Here is a 23,546-nt window from a genome sequence, read left to right as displayed (position 1 = left end):
CACCAATGGCAATACACAGTGTATATACAGTCTACTGTAGCTCTGTCAGCACCGTTACCGCTGTTTGCATTGTTTTTGCCATTAGCACCGTTGCTCTCCAGAGTGCGGCAGGCTGGAGGGAAAAGCTTGAGAATGACCCTCCTCCAACTGTCATGGGAATACCCCCCACTGAAAACCTTCCCCCTGGTCCAGAAGCACCGTGGGATCAATGGAAAACACTAAACCGCCTCAGAACGAGAACAGGACGATCAAAAGCTGCTCTGGTCAGATGGGGCTACAAGGCTGGCCCAACCACCAGTGACTGTGGAGAAGCAGACCACACTATGGAGCACTGCCTTGTCTGCCCTCTACTACCCAACCCTTGCAACTCAAAAGACCTTGCAGTGTTCAATAAAAATGCAAAGGACTGTGTAAAGAAATGGGAAACTGTCATATAACCATCACGCTTCAGTGAAACGAAAAGAAGAAGAGTGCGACAATCCCTCAATCATAGATACGTACGGAATTTGGAATAATACACTTAATACATAAAGTGCATAACTAAAGTATCGTGAAACGAGTCAATGTTGACTTTTGTTTTCACACGGGACATGAACAGCGGCCTCCTGGGTTTGTTCATCCATTCATCCAGACCTCCTCTCCAAGCAAGAGGGTTGTATATGAATTACAGTGCGTTACCTGTTGTAGGTGTAAGTACGATTCATTCTTGACTTTGGAGGATGAGCTTTCACTAACAAGCTTTTTCCAACGACATCTCATGCGATCAGAGATGAGTGGATGTTCATTATTGAGCCCACACACAGTAGTTTGAACCCCCCAAAAAAGATGATGAAGACCTTGAGGTGTGGTTGAAAGCTCCAGAAAAAGCTAATGAATGGACCTTGAGTCAACGCCCAACTTTACATTTCCCTTAAAGCCGTTTTTTGTTTTCACTGAGTATTCCATCTTTACAGATGTATTTCACATTATAATCCATCTCTTCCTCTTTTCTCTCAGAGCTGAAATGACCGGCGCTCCTCTTCGTCCTCCCTCTCTCCACCCTCCTTTCTCCTCACATGCTGCCCTCCCTCCTCTCACAAGCCTCCTTATTTCCCTCTGTGCTGCCTCTCAGCCTCCATCTCCACCCTGAACATCTCTCCTCTCTCTCTCTGTCTCTTTGTCTCTCTCTACCCATCATTCTGCCTCCCTCTTCTCTTCTCTCCCCCATCACTTTCAATCTCCACCCTCTCCTTTTCCCACACCAATTTCATTCTCCCTCTCTGTCTTTCCTCCACCCTCCTCACAAGGAGTCAGAGGTGTAAATCACACACACCACTCGCTGGCTGCACTGGACCGTCAGAGCCTCCTACAGCCTCTGCTCTCCAGGCTTCATGACAGGGCTGCTGTATTATTAGTCAGTCTGCCCACACACACACACACACACACACACACAGGGACAGGTACACACGCTCCCACACAGGCGGGTTGTCAGACGGGTAGAGCGTGCGGCTCACAGAGGGTGGTTTTCCTGTCAGTCAGGACCACAGAGTGGAACTGTGGACGAGTGATGCTTACTGGTACAAAGAGGAAGAGAGAGGAAGGAACACACAGGGAGAGAGAGGGGACGGAGGCCAGTGGACAGAGACACAGAGAGAGGTGTGTGTCGCTGTGTGTGTCGCTGTGTGTGTGTGCAGTTATATTAGAGCATATACATTTGTGTGTTTATATGTTATTCTTACACTAGGGCTACAACTATTAATAACAATTATTGTCATTATTGATTACTCTATTGATATTTTAGTTTAATCTATAAAATGTGAAAAATGTCCATCTTAATTTCCCAGTCATTCACTGCTGGTTGGAGTTCTTTGTATGCACTGTAATCCGTTATATATGGAACCTTGTCTGTTAGAAATAACGTTTATCTGCCACTCATTTGAAACAGGAGACTTTTTGTCAGCAACGTTATCAAGTGTTGGTTCTGCTTTCTCATCGACATAGTGAGGAGGAGTTTACACGTGTCGGTCCTGATGCCTTCAGCAAAATGTTCACTGACAATCTCATTCATTTGGGTCAAAATATCCAGTGTTGCAATACAACATCCACTCATATTCATATCATTATGAACTATTTTGAATGGTTATGTTAAGGCACTCACAGGACTTGGTTTAGTGATTACATTTCTCACCACCACAAGATTGGAAAAAAAACGAATTAGTACTTTCTAAATGACATTTCTAAGCTACTGTATACGCTATTTACCAGCATGTTCTAATTCCAACTCGTCCCGTAGGGACTCTTGGTCAGACCCATCAGCATGCCTTCCAAAGCCACTGGGTAGCCCAGCGTGTCAAACTGTGACGCTCCACTATGGTCGCTGTGAACACCGGGGGTTAACGCTCCGAGTTAACAGAAAGACATTGAGTTGCTGCAGCAGGAAGTAATGACAGAGCCTCCGCAAGGGGTATATGAAGAGGAATACAAAAAAGTTTTACAAACAGCAGTTTGGGAAATGTCTGGGGAATTATGAAGAAGTATAGCAGCAACTAGTTTCCACTGGACAACAAACCCACCAACACCCACGAAGACTTCTGTCTTTGTGATGGGATCATGACACCTGTGACACGCTAATCTCCGCCCCTTTTCTAGCGCTATGCTACGTGACACGCTTTGAAGTGTATATGTATTAATATATTCAACAGGTATTTGGACAGTTATTAAAATGTATTAACGTAGAAAACATACAATTAATAAGCTCTCCTCAAAGCCACTGGACTCCATCGACAGAGACAGTAATGTGACCAAGCTGATCGCAAAACACACTTCATTCAAACTCGGTCCTGTTACGTCTTTCCAATGTTTCAACCATCACCAACTCTGGTTTGGTCAAAAGAAAATCCTCAATCACTGAGCTGGATGTGAAAAGAAACAGCTGTTTGTGCTCCATTGACAGAAACACTCATTTAACTCGACAGAAACAAAATAAGTACATGTGTATCCTGGAAGCAGAAGCCAAAAGATGAATGGATTCAAACAGACACGTGCCTGTCCTTCAGCTTCAAGTTAGAACTGAAGTACGTTGTTATGAAAGAGGTAAAAAATACATAAAGAGGGAGATATTTAGTGTGTGTGTGTGTGTGTGTGTGTACCTCTGCACGCCTCTAGCTGGCCTGTAAGAACTTTACGAATCTCTGACACCCACATATTTTTCACATCCATGGAAGGAGCCTGGGGAAGAATACACACACAAACACACACACACACACACACACACACACACACACACACACACACACACACACACACACACACACACACACACACATACACAGAGAGCTTTTTAACGCCAATGCTGTTTTTCTGTGCAGTGGGAGAGCTGTGTGGTACAACACTGCCCCCAAGAGGACTGTGTTAAAGGTCACTGAATGCCTCCCAACAAACATCTACAACAAAATGAAATATTAAGGACATTTATAGTTTTACATGTACGATTGACTTTTTCGACTTTTATCAAATATTTGCTGTGTTGTTTTTTTGTGTTAAACTCATTCCGCTGGCATTAACATACCTGGATGATGTAAACCTCCTCTCTGCCGTTGTACCACACCTCAAACTTCTTGATGTCGCCTTTGACGTTCTCTGTGATCCCCACAGAGCTCATCTGGACAGACAGAGGGACAGAGACAATGTGAGATGCAGCAAAGCTGTGTCTTCAGCAATGACTAAAAGAGTCAAAAGTGAACCCAAAATGAGCTGAGGACTGAGTATAAGCTGGTCACGGTCAGATCAACCCGGTACAAAGACCCACAGCAAAGCACTGTGTTTGATTTCTGTTGCCTTGAAGTCCCCATAATAAAGAAAAGAGCACATAGAAGACTAAACATAATAACCAACCAGCAGGGGCTGGAAATTCACCCTTTGTGGCTACTTTAGGAACAGTTAGAGTAGCAGCATCTATGAAGTCAGAGTACAGGTGCAGTGAGGCTAAAACAGGAGCAATGTGCTATCTTTTCCTAGTCTAGATTTGTAGTGAAGAGATCATGTACAGTAGTCCAACCTGCTAGTATTCTAATGAAAGAATGGTGGTCATGAGATTTGGCACTTGAATGCATCGGCAACGACAACTATGATTGAACCTGAACACACCTCCAGACAGGAGCATTTGTCACAGAATAGGTCAATTCTAACGGCCGGTAAGGAATGAAAGGAGCTTCGTTGATCATTCACAACAAACTGATCCTGCTCTGGATGTCAGTTTCAGCACAAGTCCTCAGCCTTCATTAGAGCAACTCTGTTACTGTGCATTACAACACAGGCAGGAACACAAGCGCGATACACGGAGATGTTTTGCTGACCCAAAAAAGGAAAACGTGATTGAATTTCTTTCATACTTGACTTCCTTTGCGACTGTCTTTCTGTGGACTTGTTTGGAAGGGAACCTGAGGTGCTGTGCAGCATATTCATCAATGACAGCTCCAGTTCCCTCAGGCTTTATGTGGAGGAATGTGTCCAGATGCATGGAGATGAACAGTCTGTACAAGGCAGTGAGTTTTTAAACTTAAAATGTGGCGAATGATCCTTTTCTTCCATAATACTTTTAGGAATATCAACTTCATAAGTCAACGTTTTGAATATTTGATTTATTCTGTTGTGTGTGTGGAGATTGTGTTCTGTGTCAAGGGTAACGCTGGAGGAGACGGTACTTGTTTGTATCATGCCTCTTCATCTTTGTTTGACCTTTTGGATATTAATATATACACTGTATAAAAGAAAATATATAGATCAATAATATGTCAGAGTCCTAGCTTTATCTTGAATGATAAACTGAAGCAACACATGCTTCCAAGATGAAACAATAAGACGTCTGGGCTGATGTGGAGCCTTTCTGTCCCCTAGTGGCCAAAAATGGATCCGTGCAGCTTTGATGTTTCTAGAACTTCAAAATCTGATGCATCAAGATGATAATATGTAATATATGAATTTACACATAATACTACAACAATTAAAACAGTATTACTTTCACTGAAATGTCTTGTCTTGTCAAAAAGGCTTGGTAATATTTCTGTGAGCTGCTATCTTCCCTAGCTGGGTTACTCATCCTGTTTACAAGAGTCATCAAAAGACCTCACGTTGTATCTCAAGATCAACAGTCTTTACACTCTTTCCTCTTTGAAATGTTCCACATAACCATCTCCAGCCCCAACTTCCTGTTTCCTATTTGACTGAAATGTCAGTGTGTGTGTGAGAGAGAGAGAGTTGAAACAAGGTAAGAAGTCGTATAGTTATTGTTAAATACACTTTAACACAGCTTGTTAAAGGAATACTTAAACCTTGAAATGACCATTTGCACATCAGTTACTCACCGGGTCTTACCTTGAATTCTAACACATGCATCTTTACTAAAATCGTACTATTTAAAACATTTCCTCCACTATTGTCTGACGCTTGCGCAAGTCTGTGCATGAGACATTAGAGGGAGTTATGTTTTCAACAGCAAGATTTAGAAGTAATTAGCATATACTGTAATTGGATAAATGAGACTGGGAGATTGTACTGTGACTTTGTAAATAGATGTTTTGATATAGTTCTGCAGTATGCAGCCCCCCCCCCCATGATAACAATACATCAAGGATGTTTTTTGATTCTCCAATGAAGTAGTGCCTTAAAGCTGCATTCTCTCTACTGTCCACCAGGGGGCGACTCCTCTGCTTGTGTAGAAGTCTATGAGAAAATGACTCTACTTCTCTCTTGATTTATTACCTCAGTAAACATTGTAAACATGAGTTTATGGTCTCAATCTCTAGTTTCAAGCCTTCTTCAGTGCAGCATGATGTTCATTTAGTAAATGATCCATTTAGAGTCAAACAGACCATAAAGCAGGGTATGCTTTAGGGCGGGGCTACACAGTGTTGACAGGTCTTTACCACGGCGTTGTCCGATCTGGGAGTTGTCTTTGATTTCGTTTTAGAACTTTCATAGTCTGTTTTCACTTCATGAAAGATAATTGTAACATTTTGGTCGCCTAAAAATGTCTAAAAATACAAGAGGGTGACGGCCAAAATAGCAAACTCAAGGCTTCAAAACTGTAGTCCACAAGCCAATGGCTGCCGCCACGATGACTTTGTCCGCTTCTTATGTATATTCTGTGTACACTACACCATATCTACACCAACTCAGTGAAGTTCAATTTAAAACACCCATAAAATGAGCATTTAAGTATTTATGTACAAATTCAACTTTTGCTGTTTAAGACCATCAGGCTACAGTGAGGTCTTTATCGCTTTGCCACACACACAGAGGTGTGACATCAACCAAACAAAACGGACAGCTGGAGAAAGAACATCATCTGTGTCTGACCTTGAGCGAGTGTTTGAAGCTGTAGGACGGGGTCTTGTCGTGTCCATCTGTGGCCTCCTCTCGTTTCTTACAGAACAGCATCATCTTGTCATACAGGAACAGGTGCCTCTGCATGGGCTTAAATCTGGCCAAGTCCTTCACCTGAAACCAGGAGATGAGTTGTTTTATCAGTAGGTCCATTAATCATTCCACTGTTCGACTATCATGTTCATGTTGATACATAGTTTTGTTTTCAAATTAAGTGTGGTAAGAAACAACTGAGAACTGGTGAATAATCCTGGTATTGCTACCAATGGTGTTTCTCCAGACTGACGCCATATTTATCATAAACCCTCTTGCTTCCTGTGTGTTTGTCTGTTATGCATCTCTTCCCTTACTGAAGAGGATACATGTTCTACAACAGATGGTCTTCTTTCACCATCAGCAAATGCAACTACTGCAGTCCCCACATCTACATTCTTTTTCCCTGTTTTTTCTTTGATAACTTTGATAAATATATAATATAAATATAAAAACCCAATGGTTTTAAATGAATGTTTAAACCCATTTACTACAAATGACATCTCAGATTTCAACTAATCAATTCTCAAACCTGCTCTTCTCTTGAGGACTTTTCCACAATGTGAAAATCTATTAGCACTCTCTCTAAATCTTGTGTGGTTGAATCCATCCAACCAACCAACCATCCAACCATCCAATCATCCATCAATTCATCGTGCCAACCATCCATCCATCCCTTCATCATTTCAACCATCCATCCAACCCTTCATCCACCCAACCATCCATCCATCAATCCATCAGACCCTTCATCCATCCAACCATCCAACTATCCAACCCTTCACCCATCCATCCAACCATCCATCATTTCAACCACCCATCCACCCAACCATTCATCCATCCAACCAACCATCCATCCATCCAACCCTTCATCCATCAATCCAACCATCCATCATTTCAACCACCCATCCACCCAACCCTTCATCCACCCAACCATCCATCCACCCAACCATCCATCCATCAATCCATCAAACCCTTCATCCATCCAACCATCCAACTATCCAACCCTTCACCCATCCATCATTTCAACCACCCATCCACCCAACACTTTATCCATCCAACCATCCATCATTTCAACCACCCATCCACCCAACCCTTTATCCATCCATCCATCCAACCATCCATCCATCCAACCCTTCATCCATCCATCCATCCATCCCTTTATCCATCCAACCATCCATCATTTCAACCACCCATCCATCCAACCCGTCATACATCCATCCACCCATCCATCCATCCAACCCGTCATCCATCCATCCAACCCTTTATCCATCCAACCCTTCATCCATCCAACTATTGAATGGTAGAAAAAACTAAAAGCAGCTAAAACTTGCAGAATAAATGTATTCTGTTTGACTAATGTCAAAAAGGCAGGCATGGTTTGTATTAATACTTCTGGTAACATAGAGACAGTAACACTGTCCACTGGATTGTGGAGTTGTACCTTGCTGTGGCCTCTCTTGTGGTCAGTCCACACATTAAAGGATCCCTGCATCAGCAGCTTCCCCAGTTCACTCAGGTTCCCCTGTGAACATCAACACATAGTCAGACATTTAGAGCACCACTCAGTACAGTCATAGCACTTTGCTTCCAACGCTTCTACCTGTAAACTCTTATTTGAGTACCGTTGTCAAATTCTACAAGCTGGAATGCACATTAACCCAACTTTGTAAATTAAAAAAGTACTTGCACTGCCAAGCATAACCTGAACCATAGCTTGCACATTGCTAATAGCTATGATAACTAATATATATATATATATATATATATATATATATATATATATATCTTACACACACACACAATCCATGACCACACAGATTGCATATTTACGGAAAAAGTAATGTAAGAAACTGTGTGCACCGTCTGGATTACATCTGGTTCTTGAAGCCAAATAGAATCATTCCAAAAATTCTTAAACCATTTTTTTTTTTCACAGGCATCGATCATTTCATTTTATTATTATCTATTGGACTTAGTACCATTATAACACTCCTATTGCGGACTCAGGGTGTTTCTGCAGATTGTTATAACACCTGTGATGGAACAAATTAAATCAACCATCTCTGACTGTCACATTGATTTGAGTGCCTCCTATAAACAGCAAGTCACGGATAGCTTAACAAATTATTTTGCCACTTTTGATGTGGATGTCCATTCAGTGTTGATGGTAAATGTAGTCCATTGAAGCAATACAGTCATAATTGTGAGCTATCCAGAAAGCTGAGTTCTATTGTGAAATGCTTTGTATTTCATGCATCCAGTGCTTTCCTTTGACGTGACAGTCACGTAGTTGAAGGGAGGAAGAACTACAATCTCCTCATCTCTGCATCTCTCTGGGTAGCCAGCGGTGTCATGCTCTAGATGCAAAACAGAGCTTCCTAGGCCCGTTCCATTGTGTAAATAAAGTTTAAAGAAAACATATCGTTATTGACGAGGATACATCCTACAGTGTTTTGGATATTCAGCCATATATATTGAAGCAGAGGAGATCCTCCAGATCTTTAGCTGCCGAGTGCAAACACTTTCACGCTGGTTCAGACAACAAAAACTCCTTACATAAGCAACTCAGCTACACTATGTTCTGGCTTGGCGCCAGGAGCTCAATGCATCCTGGTATATAGGCACTGCCGGCACGGCTCCACGAGCAAGGGAACTCAGCTTTCTGAATCAATATAGCACGTATTGAGAAATCTATTGCTTCAATGGACTACATTTACCGCCATAATAATGTTGCCGAATTTTCCCTTTAATTAAGATGTTTTTGGCATCTTACTTCATGTGGACACATTCCCTCTTTATTTGTGTCACAATGCAGCTCAGATATTTCCTCCTCTTTTGGGCCCCTTAGTACCACTACTCACACTGCTTAGTTCGTTAAAATTAATTTTGCTGAATTTCTGACACCTGGTCTCATCTCTGCTGTGTGAAGTTGTTGTTCACAGACGGTGTACAACAGGCATCCTTTTATAACAAATCCTTGGCATTGATTATGCTCACAACCAAACCTCCTGAACGAGCATGAACAGGAAGAATGAATCAATTCTTATTTAGAAATTAAAGACTATTAAGAAAGTTTGTTCCAATCAATTGTTTGAGCTATCCTCCCAGAAAAAAAGGAAATTCAGATAGGTATAGTAAAATGTTCCATAAAAAATATATTCAGACCAATGGTTGAAATAGATTTGTATTGAAAATCAGTGACAATATCTGATTCCATTTGATCTCAACAGAAGACCACACAGCATGTTAGAATGAGCATTGGTACAGTGGGATGTAGTTGCATAAACAAAGTGTTGTTTGTTTTCAGAGAGTCTTTCTGAAAGCAAACGACCGGACCAGGATCCAGCCATTTGCGTCAATTTCTATTTCTTTCTAGGAATAAAATTCTCAACTTTGTCAGATGCTAAAGATTTGAATCTGCTTCCATCAAACCTTAACTGGCGTCCACTATCTGCAGGACGTCCTGTATGACATCACTGACTGTGTGATGGTGTCACTCTACTTTAAACTAATGCAAATAATACAGCTTTTCTAACTCAATATGAATTAAAGTTTATAGTTCATAGTGTATAGATGTATTTTATTTATATTTATTATGATTTATTATATTATCTTACTTTATCTTACTGACTTTTTATTTATTATTTATTTTACAGAAAATAAGAACATTGTCCCCGGCAAATGATGAATGCCATAATCAGAAAGATTATTTACTATGGTCATAATATTCATTGATAAATAACAATACCATGATTGTGATCTTATGATCCTTTTCTAGTATTACAGATTTTGAGTTGTAAATGCTAATGATTTGCTGTTATACTCAAGCTAACTTACAAGCTAGCTTACTCGTATTGAATAATAAAATATTGAATCACAGAAAATCTGCTTTTTTTCAGCTTCTTTGTATTTATTCGTTATTACATTTTTTCAATTTCAAAGTCATGAATCCAGAGATGTTTACCCAAAGTACATTATTCGACGTCTTAGAATAAGCTGTATCTGCACTGTCTTCTCAAAAATAATTGACACAATTAGGGATTCCAGCAAGTGCCCCAAAACTACATCTGTTTACCCATGATCGCAAACTGTGTGTCTCTGTGTAGCCAAGCAGATCCATACCATGATATATATCACTGTTCCCCTAAGTTCAGAAGAAAAGTCTTTGAAACAGCTGGTGAGACCAAACACACAGATATAAATCACCAGGGAATGAGATGGAATCACTGAGAATGAAACGCACACATCCAAAGAATCTCAACAACTTTGTTGTGTGTTTGGCTGATAAATCATTTGGAGCTGAGTTTAGGTGGTGTGGACAGACTTTTACTGGGATCCACAGTTTTTCAGTCTTTTTGTATTTGATACTTTCGAAAAACAGCAAAAGTGCCCCAAAAGAGGCTGTGCTCTCAAAACTCTTCATACAATCAATTTCAAACCCTGGTCAACTAATCCATGTTTGGATGTAGCTGCTAGCAGCACAGCTAATGCTGCAGTGGATCACGAAAAGAGAGTGAAATACTACTTGAAATCAAATCCAACAGCTCTGTAACTAAACAATGGTTGGCTTAACTTAATTTCTAAAGTGTGCCTACTTTCAAATTATCTAAATAAAAAACATATCAGTTGACAGAACTAGTCTTTTTAATTTTGGCACACAGAGAAGTTTAACGGAAAAAAACAACCGCAGTAAAACTGATTTGACACAACCAGCCGGTCATACAGCCCTATTTATCAAGTTTTCTCAACTTGTTCCTCTTTGCACATGATGATGATAGCGATGATGAATGAATTCCACTCACTGACCTCAAAGCCAGTGATGGCTATCTGGTGCATAGAGTCGTTGACAGACTTGATGATGTCCAGCATGGTGGATAAAGCCTCCTCCAACTCAGCCGTCCCCTCACCCTTACTGCACTTCAACATCTCCTGGAAGACAGGAAAGGGTCAGAAAAAGAAAGGAAGGATTAAAAAAGAATAAAGACTGACGATACCATTGGGGAGAGTGAGGCCATGTCTTCCGTACATAACAACATGAAGTTCATATCATAGCATTACAGTGTCAGAACCTTCAGCTGTGTCCTCAGATGTGTCACATATAAGCAGCTCATTCCTGAGGCCTTTGGTTCCTTATGAACCCATTTTTTAAGTTATGTAAATTATTTGTAAATCTTTCATGATTTTTTAAAAATGTATTACATTTTTGTTTATAAAGGTCACAACACTGGGTGAGTAAACCACCAAGAACTGGGAACTGTTATAAGATTCTAGCTGTGGCTGGTGAAGCTGACCATTATGTAAATTAAGTCAATATCTTCCTTGTTGTTTTACAAACAATTTAAAGGTTCAATACACAGGATTCCGAGCATTAATATAGCAGCAAACAACTGTTGTCAAAGATGTAGAAGAGTAATGTCTACCTGACGAGAAAATGAAATCCCTCTCCCTCTGTCGTTACCAGAGCTTCTGTGTTTTGTTGACATAGCCGAGCCAGCCGTGCACGTCTTTTAGTGCACGTGAGTGCATGTGAGTCTGTCTGTTGTGTTCCACTGGCTTACTCTTTGCCGCCGCTCTGCCCTGTGCTCATGCGGCATGCAGTTACCGTAGCGCCCACCTTCCGGCTCCCCGGTAAAGACTGTTAGCTCCGTCAACACTGTTGGCATTGTTAGCACTGCTAGCAGCTGGCTCAGCCGCTGCCATGTTGAGAGCCGTGGGCAGGCAAAAGGCATGCCCCGAATTCTGTATTGAGCGACTTTAACATTTCATTTAGTGGTACAAATAATATGTGGTACCTCCAGACTGCATATTCATAAAAAAAGGGCTGTTAACAAAATCTACTTAATATTAATAATTTCAAAACTTGCCTCGGTAGTCCAATGGCTGCAGTGCATGCCACGGAACCTGGGACCTCTGATGCATGTGTAGCATACCTCTCTCTCCCTCTCTCGCCACATTTCCAGTCTGGAAACGCCCCCAAAAATAAACTTGAAAATAACTAAAAAAACTGGATTTTTGGACAGTTCAGAACTTTGACCTCTAAACACCAACACGGGGGTGTAGATGTGAACTCTGGGTCCCTGAAAGACTGCACCCTCATTGGGGCTCCAAGCTCAACAAGAGGTTTTAGGAACTCTCGTGGGGGATTACATGCAGCAGGTTGAACTAAATGCCCTGTTATTAATTTACTGAAATATTAGTCAAACATCATTTGGATCATTTTTAATGAGATCTTGTAGCTCAACCAAAAAGCAAGCAAGCAGGATTCAGAGTTCCCAACAGCTGACAGCACGAAGTGTTGTGGGTGTCTCAGTTGGTTACCTTCAGCATGAGTTGGTATTTGGTGATCCTCTGGACAGGCTTCAGCAGGTAGGCATCCAGAGACAGTTTGTGGTCCAGCTTCTTCTGGCATTCCTGTTGTCACAAACACCAACCATTGTCCATCAGGAGGGGACACAAGACCAATCTTCAAAACTTAGTGTTAATGCTGCATGTTCATGCCAAAACACACCTTTGCAAAAATGGGACAGCAACAATGTCGATAATGCAGAAGATATGACTCCTACAGTGAGGTTGTTCAGTGTGTGTGTGTGTGTGTGTGTGTGTGTGTGTGTGTGTTTGTGTGTGTGTGTGTGTTACCTGAAAGAAGAGGCTGTCTCCACACTGTCTCCAGAGGACTTCAGAGCGGGGTTTGTTCTGACAGTACTTCTCATACACCTGCAGCTCTTCTTTCTGACAACACAAAGACATGTCTGAGTGAAGCCTTACAGTAAATCAACTCTTGTCACTTTCTGGTCAATTTTAGCTGTTGCTGGAATACAAAGTCAGTCAATTTGGCCCATCAGTGGCTGGTCAACCTCATCTCCTCATTCATTAAAGGAGCCCACCATCATGAGACAAACCCTATTTAAGTCCGTCTGCAAGTTATTCATTTGCTTTGACAAATCTATGTTGAAGGAAACATGCTGTAACTGCTGCCTGGATTATGGTCACTGGCAATTTCCTTTTTCTCAAATCCAAAGATTTGGGGTTGAACGGTTGGTCATACAAAGCAAAGGACTTAATCCAGTATAAGGGTCTCATACAAAAGTGACAAAAACGTTTGTTTGCTAATGCCCAAAACAACATAGATGAGCGTTGGATGGTATCAGCTGGTCAATAAATACAGGTCGATATATATTGTATAGTTGTGACATCACTCCTGACGGCTCGTTTAAAGGCACAGTTCATGAATCTCTCCATGGATTGAGCATATTTGATACTTTCACAGTATTCATGTAGCACTTAGCCATGAAAATCTCAGAGTCCACTGCTGCTTCCTCGTCTGTCTGCATTTGGGTTCATTCTCTGTTTCCCTTCTCTGACAATCGGGACAACTTTAGTCCATTGAAGCAGGGCTGCACTGAACGGGGTTCTTTTTACACCCTGGAGAAAATGTTGACCCATCCCCAGATTGTCTGTCTGAAACAGAACGGAAGACCTACCTCAGTACGGAAATGAATAAAAAAAGAACTAGAGACCGGAGATAAAAGGACCCAAGAAAATACATATACACAGAAATATATACATTGCAAGTAAAAGTACAGATGAAGTATCAGTAAAACATACTTGAAGTACTAAAAGTAGTTTTGAAAAGTATTTATTATTCAGCAGTAAAAATGTAAATTAACAAAATACAAATACTCATGTAACATATAATTCCACGACTACGGAACTCACCCTTTTCAGGAAACAGGTTCCCACCAGCTCTGGTTTCTCTGCACAGTTCTCCAGCTCCCTCAGAAACGTACTGCAGGCAAGTTGTGAACAAACAGAATGAGAACACACGCTGTCATTTGTTCTTTGCCGGGCTGGAAGCCAATTTACTAGATAAGATATACATATACACATACACAAAATTTCAACCCATCCCTAGTTTATAGGGAGCAGTGGGCTGCTGAGAAGCGCCCGGGGAACATGTGTAAGCAGGTTTTGGCTTCAACAACTTGGACATTCCTTCAGTACAGTTGCTGTAGTCATTCATTTGGTCTGAGAAAATCTCCTGCAGTGGTTCATTAAGGTAATCTCAGTTTGGACCTTGAGACCACAGAGTTTGAACGATGTGGGCATATACCAGGCAGGGAGGATCCAAGAAAAATATGCTTCTCATCATGGAAAGTGTTTTTGGAGCTGCCTCAAATAGCATTCATATCTATACCTTCTGATGATGAATGCGCTGTACTTCGTAGACAACCCATGAAATCAATTGTAATCCACCTAATCACAACAACACGGAAATGTAAAGAGTTCAGGTGGATGGGTTGAACAAAAAATGTCTTTCATCAAGAGACTGCTGTCTGTGCCTCGTGAAACGCAAAGTTAACGTTTGCATGTAACGTCTGTACTTAAGTAACGGCACTTCTGTAGTTATTCTAACGCAAACCAAGATCTTGTCCTAAACGTGACAAACTAGTTTTGTTGCCTTAACTAAGTAGTTTCTTGTGAAGACAGAAGTTTATTTTGAAAAGACTGCATGCAAGTAATGAGCAGGTTGAAAGTATGATGATCAATTCAGTGACTAAAAGTTCATTATCTTTTAATCTATCGTTTTCTCCCAACTTTAAGGAAGCGTAATACTAAATCACTGGAGTACTCGGTGTGCCCACAACAAGTGAGGTTTTGGCCCCTTGAAATGTAAAAACCAAGGAGTTTAAAGAAGAAGAGTTTAGAGAAGAGGAGTTTAAAGAAGAAGAGTTTAGAGAACAGGAGTTTAAAGAAGAAGAGTTTAGAGAAGAGGAGTTTAAAGAAGAAGAGTTTAGAGAACAGGAGTTTAAAGAAGAAGAGTTTAGAGAAGAGGAGTTTAAAGAAGAAGAGTTTAGAGAACAGGAGTTTAAAGAAGAAGAGTTTAGAGAAGAGGAGTTTAAAGAAGAAGAGTTTAGAGAACAGGAGTTTAAAGAAGAAGAGTTTAGAGAAGAGGAGTTTAAAGAAGAGTAAAGAATCCTAGGCAGTGTCATGACGGCTCCACCTCACACTTTTACCAGTTGCTGTGAAGAGATGAGAGGAAGCGGCAACACGTTGACAGGGAGACGGCTAGAAAGAGGCAAAACAGGAAGCAATAGAGAGAGGAAAGGAAGTGTACTAAGAAGAGCGCGCATGGAGAGAAAGGAGGAGCAACTCTTTGGTTCAGGCCTTCAAGGAGTCTGCAGTCTGCATGTGTGTCTCTGAATGTGTCTGCTTGTTGACAGTTACTTTGAATGACTATCTTGTCGGCACGGACACTTTTGTTCGTACGTGGAGCACAAGCACACATGCTGTACAGTTCTTTACATTTACAGAGTGGAGCTATGATTTCAGGAAGTAAACCCCAGCTCTACGACTCAAATGGGACCACAAAAGTCCCAAAAGTTCAATATTTCTGTTTACAAAACTTAATTATTTGTTATACTGTCTGTGCAAATCTTTAAGGCAAAGTGGATCAAATCCAACTTGTGAGCACAAATTAACTGCTAATTAAACAACGTTCCAGTCCTCGCCAAGCAACGGGACAGCGTGTCCTTCAAGCTTTGGATTCCTCAACGCGCTGGAGTGGTGTGCAATGTCAGCCTGGTGTCCTAAAAAATGACGTTGCCAATTAAGCAATTAAGAAATGTTTTATTTATTATTTCTAATAAAAAATGCATTTCCCTTTTGTTTGTTTCTAATCAAATTCCGCAGAAGGCCGCATAGGGAGGAGGCCAATGTGGAAAGCAATAGTCAGTGTTGACTTATTTTAGTTTAGATGTTTTACGTTACAGAATGTAACAGGATTGCACGAGTGTGTGGCAGCACAGCAATCAAAGACAGTCAGAGGAGCTGTTACCAGGGTCTGTAATTAAGCAAAAAAAAAAAAGTAAAAATCGAGCTCCGTCAAGAGCATGATTTCAAAACTACAACATTTAAAACAATCTCAGCCAGGCCGCTCGCCGATTTACCGGTTCCAACTGTAACCAAAGCTCACCCTGGAGATCTTAGCATGTGACACAAAATCAGCTTCCCTGATTGTCCTTTGTTCACCTTCCTGATGAGGAGATCAGCTGCATGTGTGTCTCTTCCCACGCCTGATGCCAATGCTCTCCTCTGGGGATGGGTGGAGCCCTCTGGCAGGAACGCAGGTGTCTCTAATGACCCGGCCCCTTACAGTACATACCAACGTACTCATTTGAAGCCAAACCACAATGTTTCATTAAATCTAAGTACTTTTGTTCCCGAAACATAACCAAGTAATTTGTTTTTCTTTTGTTTCAATCCACAACGTTGACCACAGGTTTGAAACTGCCACGGTCATCCTTCACCATGGCCCATGCACACTGCTCAATAACTGCCCATGTAACTGATACTTACCTGAGCTAACAATAGGTAATAAGTAGCTTATTACCTACAGTATTAACCTAGCATAACTTTAGTTTTGGTATGACTGTAGATCTGTAGAGATTGTTTCGACAGGATGTTAGACACAATCTCTTTCAGTCTCTACCTGACACAGCATTCTCAAACTCACCACTGTGTCCTCGTCCTCCAAGCCTTTGCTTTTGTAAAAGGGACACAGATTGTTTGAAAATACAAATAATGAATTTAACATGTTTTTTTTCTATAGCAAGCAGCCAAAATGATTATATTAGAACCAGTGATATTTAAATTAAAATGTTAGTTATAATACTGTACAATAATACTAGTAATGTCTAGCACTACATTGCAAAACAGGAATCACTTGTTTCTTTCATTCCATGTCTTCTACATGAACCATTAGCTGGTTAGCATGCTGACAAAGTCTTTCAGCTTCATTCATGTAGCCATCAAGTATATCTGAGACCTTCATACAGGATGCTCTAATTTGAAACAACTAAAAGCCAGCTGGAATCATTTAACCGTCATGGAGTTAATATTAATTAGCTAGTTAGCTATACAGCTGATACAATCTGCTTGTGACAGCTGTCACTGTGAGCTGATAAGATGTCTGTGCTGGAATGGAAAGGTTGACAGCTGTAGCAGCAGCAATTATATAAGGTTATAAAGCTTGAGATTGAATGAATTTCACATGAAGTGATCAAATCATTGACTTAACTCAGGATTGAGTGGAGCCTTTCACTCTTGGGACTAAAAGTGTAGAGGAGCCCTCCGACTAACATGTTAACAAAGAGGATGGACAGTGAACCAGCTATAGCAGCACAGCCACGACAGTTGACAATGGAAACACTGACTATGTCAAACGTTTATGATATTATCTCGTAGGTGTGGTCACACAACACTTTGTTTGTATAAGACAGTCTGATGCACATTGTCTATTTGATGCTCCTCCCACTACATAAATAGTAGATCTTAATCCTAACGTTTGGAAGACACCTAGAGCTCACTGAACTGGTTACTGTGAGTGTGTGACTCCCTTCAGCAAACAGACGAGCTGCAATGCCGACTGTGGAGACGGATGTGAGTGGAAGACAAAGCACAAATCTTACTGGATTCATTATTCGTCCCAAAGCAGCAAAAACTACCGCAACAGAATGATTTCAAATAAAGGCCATATAACCTTTCAGATATCAATGGTACAACGTTTATGAAACAACAGCTTTTAATTTCACACAATTAAAGTAAAAATGAATTTTTACATTTTGTGTGTTCTTGCATAGATTTAATGATATATTTTCACTTTACTTAAAAGAAACACCAAGCACTTTGAGTAACTTATAATTACATTATAATTCATAATAACGATTATAATGCAATATAGAAAAGAACATAGTGTATTATAACTATGATCCTTGCTTTATAATGTGTTATGATTATTGTTATAAAGCATTATGGATATTTATGAATGCTTATAACTATAATTATACAGTGCTATAAGCAGTTTATAACACATTATAAGTATGTTTCTAAAGCATTTTAGTCATGGGGTGATAGAAAGTGAAACCAGAAGTGTTTTGTGTTTTTTGTGTGTTGGATTGTAAACAGTACTGTACTCATTGCATTTCACTTTTGGCCAATAAGCAGAAAACAGATGATTTCATCCTGTGACCTACTGTTCTGTACAAATTATTATAAAATTGCTCCCGGAGCTGTGCTACGGTGTGATAGGATCTGAATAGTGACTCACTTTGGATAAAAGCGTCTGCTGAATGACTGTAATGTACTGTAAATAAACTCATAACTTCTTCAGATATCATGTACACAGACATGCTTCTCCTAAAGCCTTCACTTAAAACATCATTGTGAATTTAACACTGCTCTGATCAATGTTTGCATTTCAGTTAGCAATCTTCTGATGAAGCTAACATACACTACAGACAACCTTAGGCCCGCAGCAGCTTAACCAATCACACACTAGCAATAAGTGTGCAAGAGCGTTTTTTGTAAATGTTGAAGAGCCCTCTGATCTGCAGGCTATTTGTGGCAGATTTATAGACTTGTATTCCCCTTCTGCGTTCCACAAAGACCTGCTAGCATCTGATTGGTTGCCTTCTCTTACTTATTTAGAGTTTATTGCTGATGAACAATCAGAACAATGTCCTGAATATGTTGCTATGCATGTTGCCTCAATGGACGGAATGAATTTTCAGTACATTTTGATGTGTCGTAGTTCAACTTGACGTTGACCTTAATGTTGATTCAGCACACTGATGAGCATCACATCAAAGAGGTTGCCTGCACGACAGTACATCTTTTTTTCTGCAGTTGGTGGAGAGTAAAAAAGAGCTAAAAGAACATGAATATTGGACTAACATTAATTAAGTTTAGAGAAAAACTAAACAAATGAAATTCTAAATTCTAAATAATCACAAGGTCTCTGACAACACAAGTAACTGATACGAATACTAATAGGATGGCTTCAGACAGTGGTACCATTTGAACCTGTGGTCATTCTTGTTTGTTACCGATATGTTAGAAGACACAGAGCAGAAGGCAGGACAATGTTCAAAACGCATCCCGCCTACCTGTTGTGGAATTCATATATCTCTGGCAGGTTGCCAAACAGCACATCCCGTTTGTTGTCCAGCGACGGGGGGATGAGGTGGCTCAGCTCTGAGTTATCCAGCTCTGCAAAATAACCCTGGAAAGAAGGAGGAGGGTAGAAGAAGAAGAAGAAGAAGAAGAAGAAGAAGAGAAACAGAGGTTCTTAAGATCTGCCCATCTGCAGTGTCAAACTCTGGCTACAAATCGACACCTGTAGGTGATGAGAATGACTCATAGACCAACATACACTAACACGCATGCTCTGTGTCATGTAATCAATATAATGCAGAGTCAGAATCAATGCATTCCTGCGTGTGTAAACCAACAGAAAATGTATTGGACATATTCACCCCAGGAGATCATACGGAGTTCAAACACTGACGGAGTCTGGAAGTTGGATTTATGAGGAAAAGTCTTCTTTCTACTAAAAGGTAATCAATGCACGTATTGAACTCAGGATGTACCAGTAGCCAAAATGCTATTTGATATCTGGAGTTATTTGCATTAAGAATTTCCTTATTGAAATTAAAAAATTGAATACCAAGAGCTACATCACACACAAGCCATTTGATTCTCTTTTTACTAATAACACTATATGATACTTTAACATGTATGTCAAATGATCATTAATAAAAGTAACAGATGAGACCAGCCCTCTCTATCGGATGGAATTTAAAGATTAGCTCTGAACTCAAAGCCCCTTTGGGAGTTTGGTTCAAGGGTCCGTGTGTGGGATTTAGTGGCATCTAGTGGTGAGGTCGCAGGTCACAACCAACTCAACACCCAGCGAGAACTACGGTGGCCTTCAGGTAATATTAAAACATGAAAGGCTCTCTTTAGAGCCAGTGTTTGGTTTGTCCGTTCTGGGCTACTGTACAAACATAGTGGACTCCTTAAGGACGACCTGCTCCCTATGTACTATGTAGGTATGAAGGACTCATTCTAAGCCAACGAAAACACTACAAGTCTTAGTTTCAGGTCATTATACACCAATGAAGACATAGTTATGAATATTATATTCCATGTCTGCTAATAAATCCCCCTAAACTCTACACACTGGCCCTTTAACAACAGCGATTTATTCAGTTTTTAATTAGCTCTGTTAGCTTGAAGTATAAAATGACACGGACCGCATTCAGTTAGATTCCATCAGGAATAGACTGTTAAACAGAAAACTTGTCTTAAAAGCTGCTGGTATGTTTGAAAGGCCATTGGGTTTACCAGGCAGTCTAAGTCTAAAGAGCAGACACTAACAAGTTGCATTATGGGATGTATAGGATCCAGTGCTCATGGAGATGGACCCATATTTGGGACTAAAAGTTGGGATATCTCTGGCTCTGTCATGCTAATTTTGCCCATGTTTCTTTTGAGTCCCCACACTAAATCACAGGGCCAGAGACTTTACAGTCACAAGACCAAACAAACGAGCTGTGAACAGCATCAGTTTAGCGCAATATTTCTCAAACTGTGAGGCGCGCCCCTCTAGTGGGGCGCAGTGGTATTACAGTTGGGGCGCAGGGGGAAATGCAGAATTATTTTATTTCAAGAACTTTATTCAGAACTTCACATATTACAAAAGTACAAAGTACACGGACATAAAACTAAGTCATTAATACATACATGGCGAAATGCCTGTACTTTGTGTAAATGTTTACGTTACGCCGTATACAGGTTACGCTGCGCATGCGCGACGGACAAGATTCTTGGCGACTCACGTGTAGCTCAGTGTGCTTCCCTTCGCCACATCCTACCTCTGTGAGGTCGGCTTTTCTGCTGTTGCCTCTCAAAACTAAATAATACAGATCTAAGCTCAACATTGAGCATGAACTGAGAGTGGCCGCATCAAGTCTGCTCCCCGTTTTAAAAATATTTGTAGTGGAAAGCAGCTCATTGCAGCCACTGATACTGATAAACCTGATGGCTCACATATCTGCACTCATTTAGTTCTGCACAGGTTGCACTTTATTGTTGTTTTAAAAGATATTCAGTGCAAAACAGGTTAATTGCAGCCACAATAAGCTATTTTTTGCCAAATATGAGTTATGTTTTGCACAAATAGAACATTATTTGCATTATTCTAACAAAGTGATTGCACATTGTATTTGTTTTTGTCTGATGGAGCAATTTTCTTTATTCTATTATTTGAGAAAGCACAGATGGAGGAGTCACAAAATGTTATTTCAATAAAAGTTCAACATGAATCATTTTGTTACAATTTAGTTGGGGCGGTGGGGCGTGAACATGTTTCTTCCTCCAAAGTGGGCGTGACAGAGAAACCACTGGTATAGCCAGACATCAAACCAAAAGTGAACACAAATGATTGATGAGATGATGAAGATTTACCCAGTTTCTCATCGCTGAAACTAAAGAAAGTTACTGAATATTAGCGATTAGCCAATGTCCAAGTGGCAATTTACTGGAATTAAAGGGGCATGTTAAACATTCAACAACAGCATGACGAGCAGAGATTAAGGACTGAGATGAATAACTAAACAATGGAAGATCGTATCTGTTTTAAAGTGAGCTGTGATGCAGTGTAGGACAATTCTAGAACCAGCAGAAATACTGTACCTCCATGATACTTTGCAGTTCCTCCACATACAGCCTCTCTGTTTCAATCAGCTCAGTCATGATGTGTCTGCAGAGAAGAGCACAGAACGGGCTGATTTCTAAGGCATGCAGAGCAAATCATAATGAAACCCTTCTGGCTGAATTTCCACCCAAAAAAACAAACAAACTGATAAATCAGAAACCATGAAGTTAAGTGTTGGCACAGCAGCAATGACATCGTTTGAGAAGAGTGAGTCCCAACGGACAAATATGGCACCATTACCAAAGGATTGCACTTTGCTGTGGAAAGAGGAGAAGTAATGGGGACATCCTCATCCTTCCTTGTTCCAGTCATAGTCCAGTCCACTTCATCTCTAGCTTTTTAGCCAATACACTCTTACAGTTAGTGCAACTTAGGAATTTCTGACGAAGAATGAGCTGTGAGAGTCACTCAGGTTCACACTCCTACCGCTTTATTTCAAATTGCTTCCTCTAAATTTGTAATTATATCCTTGTATTAATGTTTAACAGGGACTTGGTTGTTGAACACTGCGTGAATCATCAGGAGAATATTCATGTCTAACTTTTGAGAGTTGCTAAAACGTATCCTCGTATATACTCCCAAACAAACGCATTTGCACACAGCCGTGGTAACCACAGACGCGCAGTAGTTCTGTTTGTACTGTCTGCATGGAGGACGCGTTCCACACATGCACAGATGATCGCTACGCTGCCCATATGTAGCTTAGTGTCTGCTCGAACTAGTTCGTACATTCACAACAAATTGGCTGTACCTGGATGTCCGCACAGAGCCTATGCATACACCCTCTGATGTACTTAATGTGGACCCTGGCGTACTCACTTTTAGTCATGTAGCAGCAAGGCTCGGTGTGTCAGACCTGACGGAAAACACTATTGGATGGATTGCTTTGCAATGTGGTACAGATATCCATGGTGCACACAGGATGAATTCGACATTGGTGGTTCTGTGACTTTTTCTCTCGTGCCAACCTTTCCTAATGCTGTAATGCAGAATGGGTAATTAGGAATGTGTTACATCACTCTGTTTGAGCCTCCTCATATTACAGCACGATCTGAAGGCTTAGTGCAAGCTGAGTATATAAATAATGGAAACTGAGATCCTGGTATTTGCCCGGGAACTCTGAGTACAAATATATATTATAGTATCTGTCAAAGTCCAAGCCAAGACACACTGATGACATCATCAGGGTCTCTATTCAATTTTGGAGAGCAGAGACAAAAAAAAGACATTATACAACCCGAGTAGTACTCCTCGTGATGAGCAAACTGTATTCAAAGTGGAGGTGACGCCTGCATTATCACCTCATGTTGAGGCCTTGTCTTGTGGAGGAGCCCCAAATGAAAGTGATCCATGTGAAAATCCATCCAGTGAGGAAGAAAGCTCGTTTTTTTTGTCAAACTAGTTTTAAAGCCTTTATCATTTTCCATAAAGCAAAATCAACCCGAACTAAGCAAATATGGACATCCAGTAATGGTCCTTCACTTGCTATCACAAGCCCACAGAGATGTGCTAAAAGGCTGTTCGATGTACACCACAATTCTAGCGGTCAATAAAGCTTGAAGCAAATGCATCAGACCCTCCCATCTGTCATATC

General features: G+C 40.7%; 1 protein-coding gene across 1 annotated transcript in view; it reads right to left on the bottom strand.

Moving 5' to 3' along the window:
• Positions 1-23,546, bottom strand: part of mcf2l2 (MCF.2 cell line derived transforming sequence-like 2) — a gene marked incomplete at its 5' end in the record, with an annotated part of 115,974 nt that overhangs the window by 29,575 nt on the left and 62,853 nt on the right. The window contains 10 exons of the mRNA XM_079158007.1: positions 3,129-3,207; positions 3,548-3,640; positions 6,337-6,477; positions 7,838-7,918; positions 11,203-11,325; positions 12,715-12,807; positions 13,033-13,125; positions 14,113-14,182; positions 19,341-19,456; positions 21,931-21,997. Coding sequence (XP_079014133.1) covers positions 3,129-3,207; positions 3,548-3,640; positions 6,337-6,477; positions 7,838-7,918; positions 11,203-11,325; positions 12,715-12,807; positions 13,033-13,125; positions 14,113-14,182; positions 19,341-19,456; positions 21,931-21,997 — 956 coding nt within the window. The remainder of the gene's footprint in view (positions 1-3,128; positions 3,208-3,547; positions 3,641-6,336; positions 6,478-7,837; positions 7,919-11,202; positions 11,326-12,714; positions 12,808-13,032; positions 13,126-14,112; positions 14,183-19,340; positions 19,457-21,930; positions 21,998-23,546) is intronic.

Source organism: Pholis gunnellus (genome assembly GCF_910591455.1).
Source record: "Pholis gunnellus genome assembly, chromosome: 4".
NCBI classification, from domain to species: domain Eukaryota; kingdom Metazoa; phylum Chordata; class Actinopteri; order Perciformes; family Pholidae; genus Pholis; species Pholis gunnellus.
The sequence above is the reverse complement of the archived record's forward strand: the minus strand, read 5'-3'. Positions and strand labels throughout refer to the sequence as shown.